The sequence below is a fragment of the Polyergus mexicanus genome, unplaced genomic scaffold, assembly GCF_030449975.1.
Source record: "Polyergus mexicanus isolate NDT 795.1 unplaced genomic scaffold, iyPolMexi1.0 SCAF_4, whole genome shotgun sequence".
Classification (NCBI taxonomy): domain Eukaryota; kingdom Metazoa; phylum Arthropoda; class Insecta; order Hymenoptera; family Formicidae; genus Polyergus; species Polyergus mexicanus.
In genome coordinates, this window is record NW_027223324.1 from 3,855,447 (window position 1) to 3,873,797 (window position 18,351).

General features: G+C 39.2%; 3 protein-coding genes across 10 annotated transcripts; 1 reads left to right on the plus strand and 2 right to left on the minus strand.

Annotated features, from left to right (window-relative positions):
- The first annotated feature begins 201 nt into the window (after window positions 1-201).
- LOC138932715 (PAT complex subunit CCDC47) lies at window positions 202-17,283 on the plus strand. 6 transcript variants are annotated; one of them, XM_070294822.1, is made up of 6 exons: window positions 202-383; window positions 1,903-2,017; window positions 2,308-3,032; window positions 3,228-3,331; window positions 3,453-3,558; window positions 3,847-7,994. In XM_070294822.1, the coding sequence occupies exons 2-6, from the start codon at window positions 1,946-1,948 to the stop codon at window positions 6,572-6,574; spliced, it is 3,735 nt and encodes a 1,244-aa protein (XP_070150923.1). In that variant the 5' UTR covers window positions 202-383; window positions 1,903-1,945; the 3' UTR covers window positions 6,575-7,994. The 6 variants fall into 6 exon arrangements, with proteins under 6 accessions (XP_070150923.1, XP_070150926.1, XP_070150929.1 ...); XM_070294825.1 differs by having other exon boundaries at window positions 3,228-3,310; XM_070294824.1 differs by lacking the exon at window positions 202-383 and adding an exon at window positions 395-623.
- Klp68d (kinesin-like protein 68D) lies at window positions 6,878-12,330 on the minus strand. Of its 3 annotated transcripts, none has more exons than XM_070294829.1 (2): window positions 12,002-12,330; window positions 6,878-10,278 (listed from the first exon to the last, which is right to left on the minus strand). In XM_070294829.1, exon 2 carries the CDS (start codon window positions 10,246-10,248, stop codon window positions 8,059-8,061), a length of 2,190 nt encoding a protein of 729 aa, XP_070150930.1. In that variant the 5' UTR covers window positions 10,249-10,278; window positions 12,002-12,330; the 3' UTR covers window positions 6,878-8,058. The 3 variants fall into 3 exon arrangements, with proteins under 3 accessions (XP_070150930.1, XP_070150931.1, XP_070150932.1); XM_070294830.1 differs by lacking the exon at window positions 12,002-12,330 and adding an exon at window positions 11,822-11,993; XM_070294831.1 differs by lacking the exon at window positions 12,002-12,330 and adding an exon at window positions 11,818-11,993.
- Window positions 15,384-18,288, minus strand: LOC138932718 (PI-PLC X domain-containing protein 2). The gene is made up of 2 exons (XM_070294832.1): window positions 17,765-18,288; window positions 15,384-17,194 (listed from the first exon to the last, which is right to left on the minus strand). Exons 1-2 carry the CDS (start codon window positions 17,895-17,897, stop codon window positions 16,329-16,331), a joined length of 999 nt encoding a protein of 332 aa, XP_070150933.1. The 5' UTR covers window positions 17,898-18,288; the 3' UTR covers window positions 15,384-16,328.
- Window positions 18,289-18,351: the final 63 nt, after the last annotated feature.

Consider the following 18,351-nt stretch of genomic DNA (forward strand, 5'->3'; position numbering starts at 1 on the left):
TGTCTATGGCGTGACCCCCCCCCCCCCTCTCCCACCTACACTCAACACTCGGGCTTCTCTCTATCGATAATACGGACACGCACTAAACTGTGATTTTATCGGCAGTCAAAAGATACATTTGGCTACGTAATACTAAAAAGTTTTTGTAGATGGCAAATATTAAACGACTGTCGGTAAGTTTTCAAGAAAAACGCCGGGATGGCCGCTCCGTGCTCTGTCCGCGGTCTATACGTTTTCTCTCTGCCGTTACATAGTCATAATAATGTTCGGCACACTCGACATGGCCGTGAAGAATGGTGAAGAAATTGACTCGTAAACGAGATTGAGAGGCGATCAGGCTACATCGAGAAATTTCATCGAGCGAACGAAGATCCGGCAATTAGGTAAGTCGATTCTGTCTGTTCGCGATATAGCGGATACGAGATATCAACAAGGTCGGTGCCTAAGATATCGAGACAATGACGACGACGACAACGACAACGACAACGATAATGATGATGATGATGATGATGATGATGATTTAATCGAGCGCGCGTCCACTCGATATTTTCAGGCTGACAATTCTTATTTTGTCGCGAATGCTTCGCGTTACGAGCGCGTTTCCGCCGAGGACGCGAAGCTGCGTAAGTTGCTCGTCTAACCTCCCATCATTCTATCCCACATTTGATTATTTGCATTTCGTTAACGCGCAATCGAGAACGCGGTATTCTGTCGATGAGGCGACAGTTAGAAATATGAATTACATTTCGTGCTCGCCAAGTGCGCGAGCGATTGGCGACACTCGCGCGGGATCAACATGTCTCTCTTGTCGATCGATTTGGCAAAGTTAAAGGGGTCTTAACTTTGCTCGACTCGTGTCCTTCTTTTTTTTTTCTTGCGTTACGGAAATCAGTTCAGTTTCTGTGGTACATACTTGTGGTTTCCGGTAGTGGAACTGGTTGCTTTCTCTTCTCTGAGAGGAATTTTGAGATTCTTTTACGATTGGTAAGTAGCTGGAGAATTATTTACGTATCCTCCAGCAAGATAGTAGAGATAGCAATAATACTGTTAGCGATCGCATATAGATGATAAAAATAATAAATGCTTCATCCTATCTTATGTAATAAAGATGCTGCGAGTTTTATTATGCGTACATGTATATAATGTGAAACGATTATATTTTAACTGTGATTATTGTAAGCGTACTAGTAATGCGTGCGCTACGTATCATCATTTTCTTATGTATAGCTTTTTTATGTACACGGTAGAATCTCTTATAAAATCTTTTGAGAAACGAATTTACAAAACTTATTGAAAATATGGGATTTTATGATACATTTTGTGCCATATGTGTGTCTCATATATGTGCATATCGAATACAAATTTATAGTTTCATTATATTTTTTAGACTATAAAGTTAAGTATAACAAAAATGTCTCTATTCTCTATTTAATAATAATAATAATAATTAAATAATCATGTTATATACATACATTGGACATGAGATATTACAAATGTTTGATTAAATTAAATATTAGCGCATACAGCGACAACATGGTAAGTAAGTACGGCTAATTCAAATTTTCCATCACAAATATAATAATTATAATATTAATTGCTATACTGGAAATTATCAGGAATTGCTACAGCATTGGCTGATGATAATAAATGCGATTATATTCGTAGATAGAAGTTAAATTATCTATGAATGTAATTTGCTTACATTTATTACATCGCATAATTTTTTTCTAACACACTTTCAGAGCGATCTAAAAAATTTTTCTTTTCCAAATTTTAGAGTTTTTGTTGTAAGCGAAATGCAATTGTTATCTTGTGCCAGTCTTGTCATATATATATATATATATATATATAATCATTGTCATCATTTTCCTGGCCTTTTTTATAGAATTTCAATATTTTCAGAAAGCATTGTGGAGACTCTCCGCCCGCTAATTACGGCCGTATCATGCAGAACTTTGACGATCTCGATATAGAGGGACGTAATCCTTCTCATTTATCGGAAGAGGATAAGGAAAAGGTAAAAAGAATGTAACGGATGTGAGGAGATACCAAAATGAGCAAGGTGTCACAAATTATTATAAATTGTGCATGCATTAATTGCGAACAAATACAACTTGTCAGATATTATGTGCAATGAATTTGATCATCCAAATATTCAAAGAGGATCGTTTAACGCGTCTGTGGTATATATGGGTTTAACGTTTTACCCCCAAAAATGGTACAACCGAATGTTATTACGAACATTTTTGAGGCTTTAACTTCAACAACGGAAGATCGTTCATCTTACGAATCGTTTATGTTCTATAGGAAGAATATGATCGCAAGCGTATAATGCGATGCAGCGTTACCGCCGAAGATGGTGCTCTGAGACCAGTCTACTCCGAGACCGAAGATGGTGATATATGGTGTCATATCTGTAATGTTGCCCTATTCGGAGCACATAAATTGATAAGTCATAACTTGTGTAATCGTCACAAGATGAAACTGGACGAGTGGCCGTATCCGGTTATGCTATGGTCCAAGCGACCGCAAGACGCGGCCAAGACGGTCGCGCCGGTGCAGTCTACGACTATCGGCGACACTCTGGCACCTGGCGAACCAGTGCCACCTGGTATGGAGGATCAAATCACGCGGATCACATCGATACAGATGAGCTTGGACCGGCATCAGAGCTCGCCGCTCGTCGGTCTCGAGTATCTGCTGGAGTTGGTGGACAATGATTCGTGCGAACCGAGTTACACGTGTGTTTTGTGCGATAAACGCGGTGATCCACGTACAGTAATGGCCCATATTACCAGTTACAATCACCGAATCACATACCTCAATAGACACTTTCCGACCATATCGCGAGCGATAACGGAGTTACCGCGTACCCCTAATTATAAGCGCGGGGCCAATGAAATATCGGTGTTAGTGGCCAAGAAGATCGAAGAGAAGTTTGGAAGAATGAAACCGCAATTGGTCGACAAGATTCAATTTGAAAAGAATAAGATGGTATATATCAAGAGAGTTTATCAGGATGTTCATTTTAGGTAAGTCCGAGCATTTGACCAATATTATTAATAATGTTTGTCAAAATCTATTTTCGCGGTTTTTAACTTATGTTCGATATTACGATACTTTAAAGTTACGAACATGACCCTTCTGAGATTTCTCTTTAATAATAAGTCTTTGATTATTTACTTGACATTATTATATAAAAATCAACAGCTGTTTCCTGTATATAGGGAAACGCCAGAGTGTACATTTATGGAAGTTTATGATGTGCGATGGGTGACAAATTTTGATGAAAAAATGGCAGAAATAAATGGTAATAATGTTAGAAAGAAAGGTGAGTATAACATGCATATACATTTTATATACTTATGCTATATACTTGTGTATAAGAGAAGCGTGTATTGCGATTAAAACTATTATAAAATGCATCTTTTAAATCACTGATTTTTATCAAGATTCCAATATTGCCGATGAGAAGATTGATGACAAATGTAAAAAAGAAGATAAGAAAAAGGAAAAATCGCCTAAAAAATTAGATACAAAAGGAGAAACTTCAAAATCGTAAGTAAATATGGCGGTAAAGCCATAAATATGATTAACTATGGAATAATAACCATAATATCTGCAAATTTTTAAATATATTTTAACATACTAATCTCTCTGAACCGAATATAAAATTTTTTTCATTTAAACGATAGTTGAGTCTATATCTATCAGATTTTTTGATTGTTCCTACTTTTTCTTAGACAATGTTTATATAATAACCTTCGAGAAAATGATGGCATACTTTTTACTTTGCTACAATTGTTCTTTTTGATAACTCCAAATTTAAAATATATCCTTTTTTAGGGGTTTCAAAATGCGTATATTTAACAAGGACAAAATGAGTCTTCGTAAAACTTCACCGAAACCCGAAGAGATTGTAAAAAAGTCACCTAAACGTCCCTCAGACGATACCAAATCGCTGTCGTCACTTTCGAGTATATCTAGCAGTCCGTCTCCGTCTCGTTCAAGATCTCGTTCACCGAGTCGAAGTAGGAAAAGAAGCTCCGTCGAGAGAAGCGCCGGAAGGTATCGTAGCGGCTCACGATACTCGCGCGAACGTACCCGCGGTCGATCACGATCACGATCACGATCGCGCTCGTTGCAACCTCTCAGGGAACGCGATAAGTGGGACAAATATCGCGAACAAATTAGACGCGCCGAGGAAACACTGGATCGTGCTCTGAAGTTCCACGAGAAGAATCCCGAGAAACATCCGTCTTATCCGGACGAGTGGAAGAAATTCTGGAACAGGCGATACAAGGAGCTCCAGGCTGAGGGTAACGATCCGAGCAAGCACGACTTCAAGCCAGAATGGATCGAGTTTTGGAATAAGAGGATGCGCGAGATTCATAATGAGCAACTTCAGCAACGAAAAGAGGAGATTAGAAAAAGATTGGAATTGCCGGAGGATAAACCGCCGGAGAAATGGATACCGCCGAGGCGAGAGCGAGAGCGAGAGCGTTCCCCCGTAAAGCGCAGCAGGCATCGCATAGAGAGCGACGACGAAGTGGAATACGTTGGAACGAAAATGATCAAGCCCGAGTATTATGATCGCCACGAGCGAGAATACATGTATTCTACATATACGCGCGGAAGGGGAAGCATGTACAGTCATAGTTATCCGCGAACGGCATCCCGTTCCAGGCCAATATATTACGCGACGCCATATCCCGTGAAAGAAAAATCACCCACTCCGCCTGTCGCAGACGAAAGCTTGACAGAGGATTTCGAAGTAGTTAGTCTTTTACGATTGCTTACAGCGCTCGAGGGACAGCTTGGGTCTCTCGGGCCTAAGATAGTGTCGCTTCTGTCGAAAGCCTTAGCAGCCGAGAAGGCCAAACCGAATTCCGCCGAGGAACTATTGTACGACGAGGAAGTAAGCGTTCTGTTTGAAACCGTTAAAGAGAAGCTCAAGGGCCAGCTATTCGCGGGCATGGTAGAGAAGATGGCGATTACGGCTACTAAAACTGCTATACAGAACATCGCCAAGCTACTGTACAGAGCCTCCGAGGGTAAAAAGAAACTTGAAGAGGAAAAGAAGAAAAACAAGGAACGAGAGCTTCTGGAGTCATCTAAACCCGCGCCGAGTTACGTTAACAGGACTGCTTACACAAGACCGGTAGAGATTCTTACACCGTCCATTAAATCCGAACCGGTGAGCGTACCGGGTATCGGTACGATCGACAAAGTTGCTATCGCTCGGCAGATCGCCGCGGCTCTCGTCGCTCAAGGTAGAACAAATGTTTCTCAGGAAGAATTGGAGACTCTTATTAATGCCGTAGTCGGTATGGCTGAGGCATCGAAGCATTCCGATAAACCCGTGACCACTGCTGACTTTGTTAGAGGTCTGACGAGCAATTCCGGCAATGTCGGGGCTGCGTCTCAAGTAGCGGAACCTGCAAAAACTGTCATGACTGCGTCAAACGATTCCACGGAACGGCAGGCTTCGAAAATGGATGACCTGTCGGACATGGATCTGAAAGTAAAGTTGCAAAAGTTTAAGGATCTAAACACGCAGGAGCAACACAGTCTTATCAATTTTCTGAAGAAGCTCGAAGCAAGCGATCCGATTAGAGTGGAGAAATTACGAAATTTTGTCAATCTTGGCGTAATATCGGGCAGTACAAAATCACCGACTCCGGAGATCGAAGCCACGATTGGCAGAAGCAGGAAGAGCATCTCTCCGTTTTCCACTCGAAAGGGGAATCAAAATCCAACCGATGACGACGATAAATGGAAACCTAAGGTCGACATGTTCGCGAACGACGAGGACGAGGAGCAGCAAACGAAAAAGGATAACGATCAAGACAAAATGAAAACAAAAATAGACTTGTCTGATGACGATGACGACTATACGTACGAAGATATCTACAAAGCGGCAAATAAGAATGTGAACGAAAATGAGAAGGCCAAGAAATCCCGCGCTTTCTCCAAATCGCCGAAATCGTGGTCGCGTTCGTTATCGAGATCGAGATCGAGATCCAGATCGCGATCACCGGTGCCGAGGCAAAAGGAAATCACGAAGACGAGCGATCCGAACGCGATACTGAACGAGACGAAACGTCTAATCGCGAATATTATGTGCGATCTGCCCAACAAATACGTTCCAAAATCGCATACGAATCTAGCTAGCGATACAATCGAGCCGATAGCGAATCCCGTCGAGCAAATACCATCAACCGGAAGCTTCTACAATCAAAGTTTCCTTCCAAATAATCAGCCGCGACCGCAGGGACAACCATTGACGGCCTATCCCAACGTGTCCAATCAGCAGTTCGCGAATTATCAACAGCCGCAACAGATGTTTCCCAATAATTCGGGTTATGTAGATGACGGTTATAATTATCAAGGTTATGGCAATATGGGTAATCAAGGCCAATACGGTGGACCGTCGATATCATCGAATCAGTATCCTCAACAGTCCTACGGCTCTTACGTCGCGCCGCCGCAAACCGCGCATCCACCTAATTACGTTCAGCAATCGCAGTCACAGCAATACGACGCTTATATGCAGCAACCGCGATTTTACTGAATCAAATATATATCATCCATTTCGATGAATTTTTACCGAATATTCGCACGCGTCGAGATCTATGGCGAACTCCAATCACGTTCCAGGTCTCGCTCTCGCTCTCTCTCTCTCTCTCTCTCCCTCTCTCTCTTTTTATATCATATAGTTGTACAATTGTCTGTGCAAGTTTACTCGCGAATGTATCTTTAACGAAATTAATTAGAACCTACTTCGAGATTAAGCAGCGATAACATTTTTCTTTTTTTCCGCGCAAGCATTTTCATATAATACGATTTATACAAAATTATACTTGAAAATATTTTTTATATATATCCAAGTGTTTCTTGTCCGCGCGTAATCTCTTTGTCCGCACTTTATTTTGATAAAATATGTTCATATATTTATGCGCATAAAATTGTTACATATTTTATATATTTGCAAATGGGATAGAGCCTCGTTTTGGTGTATGACGAGTATATGGGAGAGCGCGCGCTAAATATAGTCATTGAATATGCAATGTTACGAGATTTTTTTGTACGTTTATACGTCGAGCAAAGTTCGCCTCTAAATGCGAGCCTTTATGCATCCTCCATATATGTATGTACGCGGGTGTGTGCACAGTGATATATCTCCATGTTATGTTGCCTTCGAGTGAGTTGTACCATATGCACGAAGTAAACGTGTGCCGTTATTATGTACACGCGACTTCGACCAGAAACAAAAGTAAGTAAAATAAATAAAACAATCTATCCGCGTGCTACATATTGTATGCGTATGTCGCATTTAGTTTTTATCGATATAAAAAAATCAATCTCTTATCTATTTGTAATATACTTGATAAGATAAATAATTATTGCCCTGCGCTTTTGTGTGTATTGTATAGAAACCGCGACGACAAAATTTGATTCGCGATAATTGTTTAAAAGTCGGGGTTTAGGTTGCCTCTAAAAAAAAGGGGGGAAGAAAACATGTCGCAGATAGATGATATTCAAAATCAATATTTGACGTTTACGGAATAAAATGTAATTCTTTAATAAATATAACACAAGAGTATCACATTTGTAACATACTTCTTCTCCTCGAAAATATATATTCGTGTTCTTGTAAAGACACGAATAATATCGCATAATTGCATCATAAAATAATAAAATAAACGAAACAGATATAAATAAAGAATCTTACATCACCAAATATCTATATCGTTCGTTTCAAGATAATTTTTACACAATGCAGAGAGAGATCAGAGAAGAGAGATTTCAGTTGAAGATCTATCTTATATTGTATTATTGTTACACATTACACGCTCGATATACGTATGTTTACGCATTGCACAATGACTAGAGAATTGTAAAGACACATTCTGTTCCTTGTCCATCGTACTTCGAGGTCACAAATCGCGAAAAATTAAATAAAGCACACAAGAGATGCGATTCATACAATATGTACATACGTTTCTCTTTACGAACAAAAATAAGAAAAGAGCGCGTAGCGCGGAGTCTTCCCATTTACTTCGGTACGAGGCCTCTCGTTTTGGGGTAAACCGGCGCCGGGATCTGTTGCATCTTGGTAACGCTCTTCGGCCTGACTCGCGCCGACTGCAAGCGCGTCTTGGTTCTCAGCTTTGTGTTCGACGCGTCAACGTCTATGTCGCCCTCGTCGCGCAGAGCCTCCTCGAGAACGGCCTGAATCGTCGGCGCGATCGCGGGTCCTTGATAATCCAGCGTCGTTCGGGCCGGCATGTCAAGGTCCAAGTTGAGAATGTTCTCGCCCGCGTAACGACATCCACGTCCCATCGCGAGAGCGATCCGCGCGTATTCCGAGACGGGTCTGCGCGCACCCGGTACGGAAGTAGGTCGCTTGATGATGTCTATGCTTGATGGTTCAGGATCTTTCATCACCCAGCAGTCCTCCTCCTCGTCCAAGTGGATTCTGGATAGGATCTTGGTCTTCTCCTCCTCGGGGATAAAATTCTCGATTATGAGATATTTGAGCTTGAGCTCCTTCATCAGTTCGTGTTGCTCCTGCTCCAAGTCCCGTCTATCTCGGTTGTAGTCGCTGGTCACGTCCTCCAGTTCTTGTTTCAGGGCCTGCAGTTTGGTGAAGCACTTGCGCAACTTTCTAGACTTGACATCCACCTCCTGTTGCAATGTGGTGTACGTCTCTCTCACGCCAACCATCGTCAACTCCTCATCTTCCAGCTTCTGCTGCATCTCGACCTCTCGCCTCTTGCGTTCCGCGATCTCGGCCGCCTTTTGCTCCAGTGCTCTTTGCTGCTCGTTTGTGTGATCGATTATGTTTTTGCCGCCACAAAGCATCTTGCTCTCCAGATCTTTTATTCTCTGAACGAGATTCTCGGTCTCCTGCTTCTCGGCCTTCAATTGTTCCGCTATGAATTTCTTGTCAGTTTCAGCCACTTTATTGTCTTCACCGCGACTATTATCGTCCGCCTCGGAATCCGAATCTATTGCATCATCCTCCTTCTTTCTCTTCGGCTTCTTCTTCTTTCGTTGCGTTACACCCTTCTGCGCGAGTTTCTCCTTCAATCGACCTATCTCTTCCTGATATTGCCTCAGTAAAGCGTCCTTTGGATCTTCGTTTATTCTAGGCTTGTTCTTAATGTTCTTAGCACGGCTGGCGTATCGCAAAGTCGTCAGGGTCTCGTCATAGTTGTAGCTGGCCGGGCCAATGTTCGCGACCATAATTGTCTTCGAGTTACCACCTAACGAGTCCTGCAGTAATCTTGTAAGTTTAGAGTCTCGATACGGCACGTGCGTCGTTTTACCATCTACTAGGGCCGAGATCACGTTACCCAAAGCCGACAAACTCAGATTAATCTTGCTCGCCTCCTTTAATCTCTCTCCTGACGAGCCGGTTTTGCTCTGTCTCTCGCTACCCGCGAGATCAACCAGATTTAAGCGTCCAACTCTGATGCCGCCGCAATCACCGATGCTGCCCATTTCGATCGTGATGAGGAAAATCGCGTGCGACCGCGAACTGTGCTCATTCATATTCGTCGCGCCAATCGTTCTGTTCTGATTACCCATGTTCATCAGATGCTGTATCTCCGTCGCGCTCTTGCAGACGGCGGTCGACAGATCCTTAACGTACACCCCGACGTCTGGTTTCTCTTTCAGCTCGAAGCGCAAACTCTGATCCGGATGCAGCAGATCGCGTATCTCCTCCTGATAGATCTCCAGATAGCTGGCCCTCACCAGATACTGCATGTTCTCGGATCGGCCGATGTGATTAAATACATGCTCGAAGGAGCGCGGGATGATGCCGCGTCTCTCGTGATCCATCTTCGAGCCCTCCATCGTATACGTTTTGCCGGTGCCGGTTTGCCCATAAGCGAATATAGTACCGTTGAAACCATCGAGTACCGAGGACACCAGTGGCCTGACCGTCTCCTCGTATAGCTCCTGCTGGGTGGAGTTCCAGTCGTACACCGCGTCGAAGGTGAATACCTTGACTGTCTCGCTGGACGGATCATCGCGCGGATGCCGCACCTCGACGACACCCCTGGACGGGATCACGTCGACGACACGGCTATAACTGCGCGCAATTTCCCGCTCGTCCATCGGCCGGCATCGTACAACCACCTTTACGCATTGGGTCGCCACCGCTTCGGTGTTAGGGCTCGATCTCATCATGCCTTTCTTCTTCCAGGTCCTCTGCTGGTTGTCAGATTTCTCCATACCGGCGGTGAAGAATATTGCGGCTCTCGTCTATAATGACAACGGATTTAATATTACACTTCATTTTTCAAATGCAAGTTGCTTACTTTAAGGGACTTTTATACTAGAATTTTTAATTTAAATTTTATTAAATAAATTCGTCTTTTCTGTATATGTATATATGGTAGATGGAATGCATATTTATTTGCCTTGAGATCTCGATTTTGATCATTTTGAAATGTCTTATATACAAATAATATTTTAATAATTATTATATAAATATAGTAGATAAATATTTTTCTACATAATACATAAATCGTTTAAATTGATTTTTTAGTATAATATGAAATTCCGAATACATGATTTTAAAAAACTAAACTTTTGCAAATAATATATTCATATGTTCATAAAAACTTTATACTACTCTCGTTATAAAAGTGCAAATAAAAAAGTCTATATATAAAATATTTTATTAAATTTTTTATATATATAACAAATTTACATATCCTATTTCCCTTACAAATCATTCTCGCAATTTTTTTAACTTTTTAAAGCTAAATTATTTTTATATAACAAAAAATATGTCATTACAATCCTCAATATTTTTCATGACTTTTTAGATTTTTGTATTGTATAATGTAGATGTGTTTATATCTCCCGCACATAACAATCAGTCTTTTGAACGAATTTAATCTCTGTTTACACAAAATCGAAAAAAAATTTCTGTTGAAAACAAAATAAAAAATTGGATACCTTTTACGAATGATGGCATGATTCTGTCTCTAAACGCGATAGAGATCGAAGGGAGAAAAAGAAGAAATGAAAAGCGTATCACTGAAACTACAAGCAATAAACAATTACGGAATTGAAACATTTTTACATGTATATTGTCAATAGAGATGCAGTTGAATAATAATATTTTAATTTTCAATCGAATCACTATAATTTTGTTACATTACTTTTGTGCAGCTTTGCGTTGCTATGCTCGCACAACTCGAATCAATAAAATTTACCACGCGAAAATACATTGTATGAAACTCTCCTATACAATATTAATCGTATATATTGTATGATAAAATACTACAAGAGTACTTTTTTTAATCTTTCTTTCCTCTCTAAGGGGGGGAAAAAAAACATAAAATTATTGCACTCCAGCAATCAAAAATGAGATATTGGAGTCTTGCGACAAAATTGTCTGCGGATATTTTATGGTTTCACTTTAAATGCGTTTAGTTATGTTGCATTTCGAATAGCAGGGATATATTGTAAATAAAATTCGAAAAGCATTGTCATCATAGCTAAGAAAAGAAATCTCGTTGACATTGCATTCAAATTAAGTACCACGTGAAAAATCAAATATTCATTTTTTCTTCCATCTGAATCATCATACATTATTTTATCCTTATTAGGATTTACATATGTGCATTTATTTATTTTTTTTTTTTCCCTATTTTACGTTATATCTATCAAAGCGAGTAATTTGATCGAAAACTAAGCAAGGTATTTATCTTTTTCGCGTTATATCGAGGCATACAGAAGACACCTGTCAAATTGAGATTGGCGTAGGGTTAAGGATTAAATAATACGTACGTACGTGTATGCGTGCGTGACGCAAGGAAAAAGAACCGACGAAAGAAGAGTACAGTTTACTCTAACTCTAACGTAAGATTTTGCGTTTCTGTGTTGCGCCTATCGCGAAACGATACGTGTAACGCGGACTAAAGAATCTTGCTCGCGGGGTGACGAGGGGTGGCAGGGAGCGGCGATTCATTACCGTTTCTACGAGTCGCTCTCCGCCGCAAGGTATCGGTATTGATCCATTGTTTAGCCCAAGGATTCACTGTCAACGGAATCGCCGTCGTGTCGCTCTCGCATATTGATTCTCGCGAGAGGAACCGAATCTCGATCGTCGCACCGAATGGGTATATTTAGCTGATACACGGATTATTATTACGCGCTACGACACTCGATACGTTACGCGAATGTGATCGCATAACTGTTTTGACAGGAGAGGAAGAAGAACGCGCGACGTTAAACGTCAAGCGTGCGCGCGCGCGAACAGTACATCTGTCGCTGGGTCGCTGGTCGCCTGCGACGCCGGGGCCGGGAACGCCGAATCAATATCTCGTTACGTCATCGAATGTCCAAGACCAGAGTCGGGAAAGTCGCGCTTTCAGCGCGCTCAAGGCATTCTGTTTTACCGACCGACGGGATCCTCGTGAAGGAGGGAAAAAGGGAAAGAGGGAATAAGGAGAAAGTCTGTATATAAAAAAATTGTCAAAATTTCCAGATAGAAATTTTGCCAACACTCCATCGTTAGCATGTAACATTTATGTGTAAAAAAATCTATATTAAATGTAAAAGCTTTCCAACAAATAAAATTATTTCGCTTACGCGTTTGAAACTTTTGTTTACCGTATATATTAAATTCCTTGTAATATGTTGTCTATAGTATAAATATAAATATAACATTTTCTATTATATTTTGTTTTTATCGCATGCATTTTATATAAAAATAAAGTCACAGCCAATATTTCGTTTTAAGGAAATGACATTACATACACAGCGCAGTGGACTTTCATATATATATATATATATATATATATATATATATACTGCGTGCACTTTTGTCACGTCACATGCGATAAGTGATGCTAGTCATCTGTCCTTTTGTCGAGGAGCGGTCAGTGTCATTATATCGTAGTAATTTGTTATAATTTACTTTCGTTTACGTCTCATAACTGAGATCGATGACAAGGAATCGACATTTTTATATATAAAATCTTTTACATTCACCGGTAAGATATATCAATTGTACGATTCATGATAGGTTAATTATACGAAATCTGTGTGCGTGTTCCTTACGCAATTAAAAAGATAGTGTACAGTGTACACGCATATATTTTGCTAAGGTATAAAACAAAAATTTTATCTGTCGGAAAAATAGTACCTAATTTTTTTTAAACATGTACTAATAATATTAATAATATTAAGTCATATATAAAAAAATTCTAAGAATCAAAATTATTGAATAAATAATCTTAATTATTGATATATCTAGATTTTTGTTACTTTGTTTTTGTAATAATTCGATTAGATTTGTATTTTAAAGAAATTTCCTACATTAACATATTATCTATATTTTTGCAATAATTATTTTTTTTATTTTTATTGCTTATTTCAACTATTTCCAGAATTGACACTATCATAGATTTTGATATGGATTAAATATTTCAATAAGATAGGGTTGAATTAGTAGAAAAAAAATCTTAATTGATAACAAACTTATTTAAATCGCAACTATAAAATAAAATATAAAGCTATATCTTTTTACTCTTCTGTTTTCTGTTTCAGGTAACATGAAATTGTGGATTGTGATAGCGCACATTGTATTAGTAGCTACTAATCTATGGGTTACAGCGCATTTCCAGGAAGAAATACCCGAAGACAATGAATTTGCCGAATTTGAAGACTTCGAGGAGGAAAAGCCAAGTCTACCCATTGAACGTGTATCAGAATCGATACAAGAAGAAGACCAGGATTTCGAGGACGACGAGGTCTTAGTGGCAGATGGAGACAGTGAATTTGATCATTTCCAAGATGAGGAAGAATTTGAAGGGCTGGATGTTGCAGGAGGCAATGCTGGTCCAAAGACAGATGAACCTTCCACATTGACGATTACAAAAGTTCCGTTACATCTGCGGGATAGATGGGATAGCTTTTATTTAGAAATACTAATGATCACTGGACTGCTGGTATACTTTATAAATTACATAGTAGGACGTTCGAGAAATGCCCGTATAGCCGAGCAATGGCTAATAGATCATAAGCAACTCTTGTTGGATAATTTCTCTCTCGTTGGTCATTTGAGTAAATCAGGTGATAACACCAACGACAATGATTTAATGAAAGAGAGTGAATCGCAGTATAGTTTATATTGCTCAGGACGTGTCGGCTGCGATTCGATGCTCATCGAATTGAAATTAATAAAGAGGCAAGATTTAGTCGCTGTGTTAGCTCAATTAGTGCGTCCGCAAAACGATCAAGCTCACATACATATAGAGCTCTCAAAGGACGAAATAGACAATTTTGTTTTAGCAATTGCTACAAAACGAACAGCAATGCACTTGGTGCGCGACATGGCTGACATTAGTGTTTATTGCCCAGAAAAACGACCTGGGGAAAAGTTCGGTCTTCCATCAGGTTTCTATGTAATGTCCGAGATTGCAGAAACGACGTCGGCTATCTTGGATACCAGAGTTCTGCAAACCTTCACAAAATTTGCATCTTACATAGATTATATTCATATTAGTGACCAATTCAGTGGACGCAAACAACAAGAGTAAGTGAAAATGTATAAAAAAAGAATTACTAAATATGTATATTTATGTATACGTATATGTATATTAGCTAACATTATATGAAAGAGTTATGACAATTTAAGTGTTTTTAATGCAATATAGCAAATGTGTAGGAGTGTTTGCGCATCACTTACCTTTGATATTAAATCACAATGGGTAACATTAACAATACTAATAGCTGTAGCTTCATTCCAGAGATACTACTCAATTAACAATGCCTGAAGTAAAAAGGGTATTGTTGATGGGCCTGAATATAAGTCTTAAGGGTCGCACGTGTAACGCGGAAACTCAGGAAAGACTCAAGCTTCTACTTCAACTTGCTTTTTATTTAATCGATAAACTGCGACGTTTCAAGTTATCTAAAGAGGTTTGTATTTCTTTATGCTTTATAATGGAGAATAATCTTGGAAATTATTACAATGGAAATAAAATTTTATTATACATAGAGTAAAAATAAGACGGATAAAAACAGACTCAAAGTGGAGGAAGCATTCCTGAAGACGACGCACGCCGCAAGGGCCGAAGCCGCGGCACAAAGACGAGAAGAGCGTCGGAGAGCCGAGAAGGAGAGAATTCTCCAAGAGGAGGATCCTGATAAACAAAGGAAATGGGAAGAGAAGGAACAACGAAGGCAGGCAAAAAAACGTGCTCCCAGAATGAAGCAACTCAAGGTGAAAGCTTTATGACCAGTTATGATCAAAACTAACGAGCTGGTCGCAGATTCTAGAGAACCATAACATTTACCACCGCTGAAATACTCACAAAAAGGAGAATTTATTAAAAGATGTACTTCGTCCAAATTATCTACAAATTATGCAAAACTTATATCTTCATTGATTCACATAATCACTCAGCATTCTCGCACACGAAGTATTGAACTTATTAAAGAAAGTACAAACGATTGTGAATGCAAATATCCTGCGAATAGTAAGTTTGTTGTGTGACATATACTTTATTTGCTCTACTGCCAGCTTGTATACTTAAATATCATAGAGATATATAATATATAATATTTCTCCTGTTGAAACAAGAATCATAATAAAAATTTAGCGTCTACTATACTTATGAATTAAAAATGATGCTATATCTCTTTTGATGCTACATACCAACAAATTAATATGATAAAATAGCAGTGAAATCGTTTCCCTTAAACATTAACATTTAAGTAATATTTGTATCCAATAGATATCCGTACTAACATTTCATGAAACTTTTCTCTCTGTATCTGGGATAAACATATTATTAATTTAATAATTGACATTATTTCAATATAATTATATAATATGTAGTGTATCTAGTATCTTTTTATGTTATTAAGAATCCATCACACAAATATATGGAGAGAGTATTTTGTAATAAGAATCAGACTTAAGCTTATCCTAGAGTGCATAAAGCGGAAATATACGTATTATTTATTGTATATAAGATTAATTAAACGTCTGTTTTCCAAATAATGTGCCACTGTGTTTAGCTTAAATATGTATAACTGCGACTACAATAGGCTGTTGTAAGTTAGAAATATACATCTTAAAAATTTTAATGTTAATAGTTGCAATTTGTTTTACGTTAGTTTTACCATTGTTATCATATGCTAAACAATTTACAGTTTTTGGGTGATATTTACTCATCATCAGATGAATATAAATATATATATATATATAATGTGGAATGCGATACGTTAGTATCTAAAAACTGCCGTGTTGCGCATTTGTATTCTTAAGCAGGAGACGTGAGATTAGTCTAGAAAACTTCCACAGAATTGCGCAGGAGTTTCGTATTACTCTGAATGACAGTTTTGGAAAACAGAAAGTTGCTGTCCGACACGAAGTCCGCTATAACTATATTTAGCCCGCCGCGGCCAGGTCGTTTCTGATTTATCCAAGAGAGAATCGCCTTCTGACAGTGGGGCACCAGATCCCTTTGCAAGGTACCGCACAAATGTTTTAAAACATAAGATGTATCCGGCGTCAACAGGCATTGCGATACGAATGCAATATCCAAGGATCTGCTTTGCAGCTCGACATTCAAAAAATCGATCAGTTCGTCCACACGGACAGTGTTAGGCCATACGGTGCGCCAGAGACCGGACGGCCATAGGTTCGCGTAATTGTGCGCGTAAACATTCCTGTAAATCACAAACATTTGGTATCGACTCGCGACGAGCCATCTCAGCGTTATGTTATCGAATGTGGAAGAGATCGGGCACAATTTCCCGCGGAAGATCTGATATATCCTCTCTATAAAACGATGATGATCATCGTCCGTGAAGGCATAGAAGTGTTGGAAGTCGAGAATGACTATCTCATTCGCGTGCGAGGTAAGCCAATCGGCAACATCCAAAAGCGGCTTGCTAATTTCCGAGCCGTACAAACCGTGAAGGAAGTACACGTCCTTGCTTCCTGGTTTCGTGGCGACACGTAAATCTAGATATCGGATTCCGCCGTTGAGCTGTTGTTTGATATCATCGCGTTGTGTAATAGACCAATTTAGAATAATGGGCTTGGCAATGAAGGAGCAGTAACGACCGAGCGTACGGATGAAGGCCGGTTCGTCCGGTCCCACGCCGTTGCGTTTCTCAATAGTATAAGTCATGGTGTCGTGAGAACCTGTGGAAATATAATCAATTGTTCATATATTGGACGCTATAAATATAGTCATTAGATTACTCGTTCATATTAGCTTTTTATAGAAAATGAATTAAAAATTAATTAAGAAGTTATACATGAAATTTGCACAATTGATGAAATTCTCTTCCTTTGTATTTTCCGAACATATTCCTTTACTAACGAGAGTATTATTTATTTGCTGTACACAAAGTATTTACAAATTTAAAAAATCCGGTTCTCTTATAAAATTACGAAACAAGATATAAAATTTGGAACTTTAATCTCGAAATCTTTAAAAAAAAAAAAAAAAAAAAAAAACTAATGCCACATTATTCTAAATAAGAATAGGACAAATAATTAAATAATTGCAACGTAGTATTCTAAAGCATTTGAAAAATCTAGCGTTTTTCTACAGCAAATATAATTGAATAAAAAAATCATATTTCAGTTGTATATAAATATCTTCTTCTCTTTGTCTTTTCAAAAAGATGTATATCTCATTAACAATATTAAAAACTGTACCAAATTATTGTATTGTACTACGCATCGAGCGAAACGATTTGAACGTACCGGGTATCGCCAGATGTATTATAGATATATCCTTGAGCGGTGCCGGAAGTCGTGTCATCCAAAACTCCAGATCGTTATTCAAAATTGCGGCTACCCCGCCGGCCTGACTTGTCGTCATACTTTCAGATTCCATGATGATAATCACGTTGCATTTTATCGGACGTATACAGATCCGGTGTGACAGATTCGAATCTCGTGACTCTCCGAATCGCCAGGCGCGATCGTGTTGGATCTCGCAGGTATCGTGTATGATATTAGAGTCAAAGTCAACGCATATTCATATACTACATTTCCCACTCGATGACCTTAGGCCGCGTTAGGTCTGACGCAGCTAACAGCTGTTAGCATCAGCTGATTGAGCGTAACCTCGCTCTGTAAATGCAGCTCCATATCGAACAACGTTGAAATTGCAAAGAACGTTCATTTTACAAGATATATGTTAAACGAGATGTGCCGAAATCTCGCCGATGACAGCGAAGATCTTTCAAATAATCATCAACGTGAAATTGTAATTTTCTGGACGATCATCTGCGCATACGCAAAATATTCTTTATGACATGACCAATTTACGAATGTCAACGTACAAT

Coding starts and splice junctions, on each gene's coding strand:
- LOC138932718 (XM_070294832.1), bottom strand. CDS start 17,897: ATGGAATCTGAAAGTATGACGACAAGTCAGGCCGGCGGGGTAGCCGCA. Junction 17,195..17,764: donor AATACATCTGGCGATACCCG/GTACGTTCAAAT, acceptor ATATTTCCACAG/GTTCTCACGACACCATGACT.
- Klp68d (XM_070294829.1), bottom strand. CDS start 10,248: ATGGAGAAATCTGACAACCAGCAGAGGACCTGGAAGAAGAAAGGCATG.
- LOC138932715 (XM_070294822.1), top strand. CDS start 1,946: ATGCAGAACTTTGACGATCTCGATATAGAGGGACGTAATCCTTCTCAT. Junction 2,018..2,307: donor CGGAAGAGGATAAGGAAAAG/GTAAAAAGAATG, acceptor TATGTTCTATAG/GAAGAATATGATCGCAAGCG. Junction 3,332..3,452: donor TAATAATGTTAGAAAGAAAG/GTGAGTATAACA, acceptor ATTTTTATCAAG/ATTCCAATATTGCCGATGAG.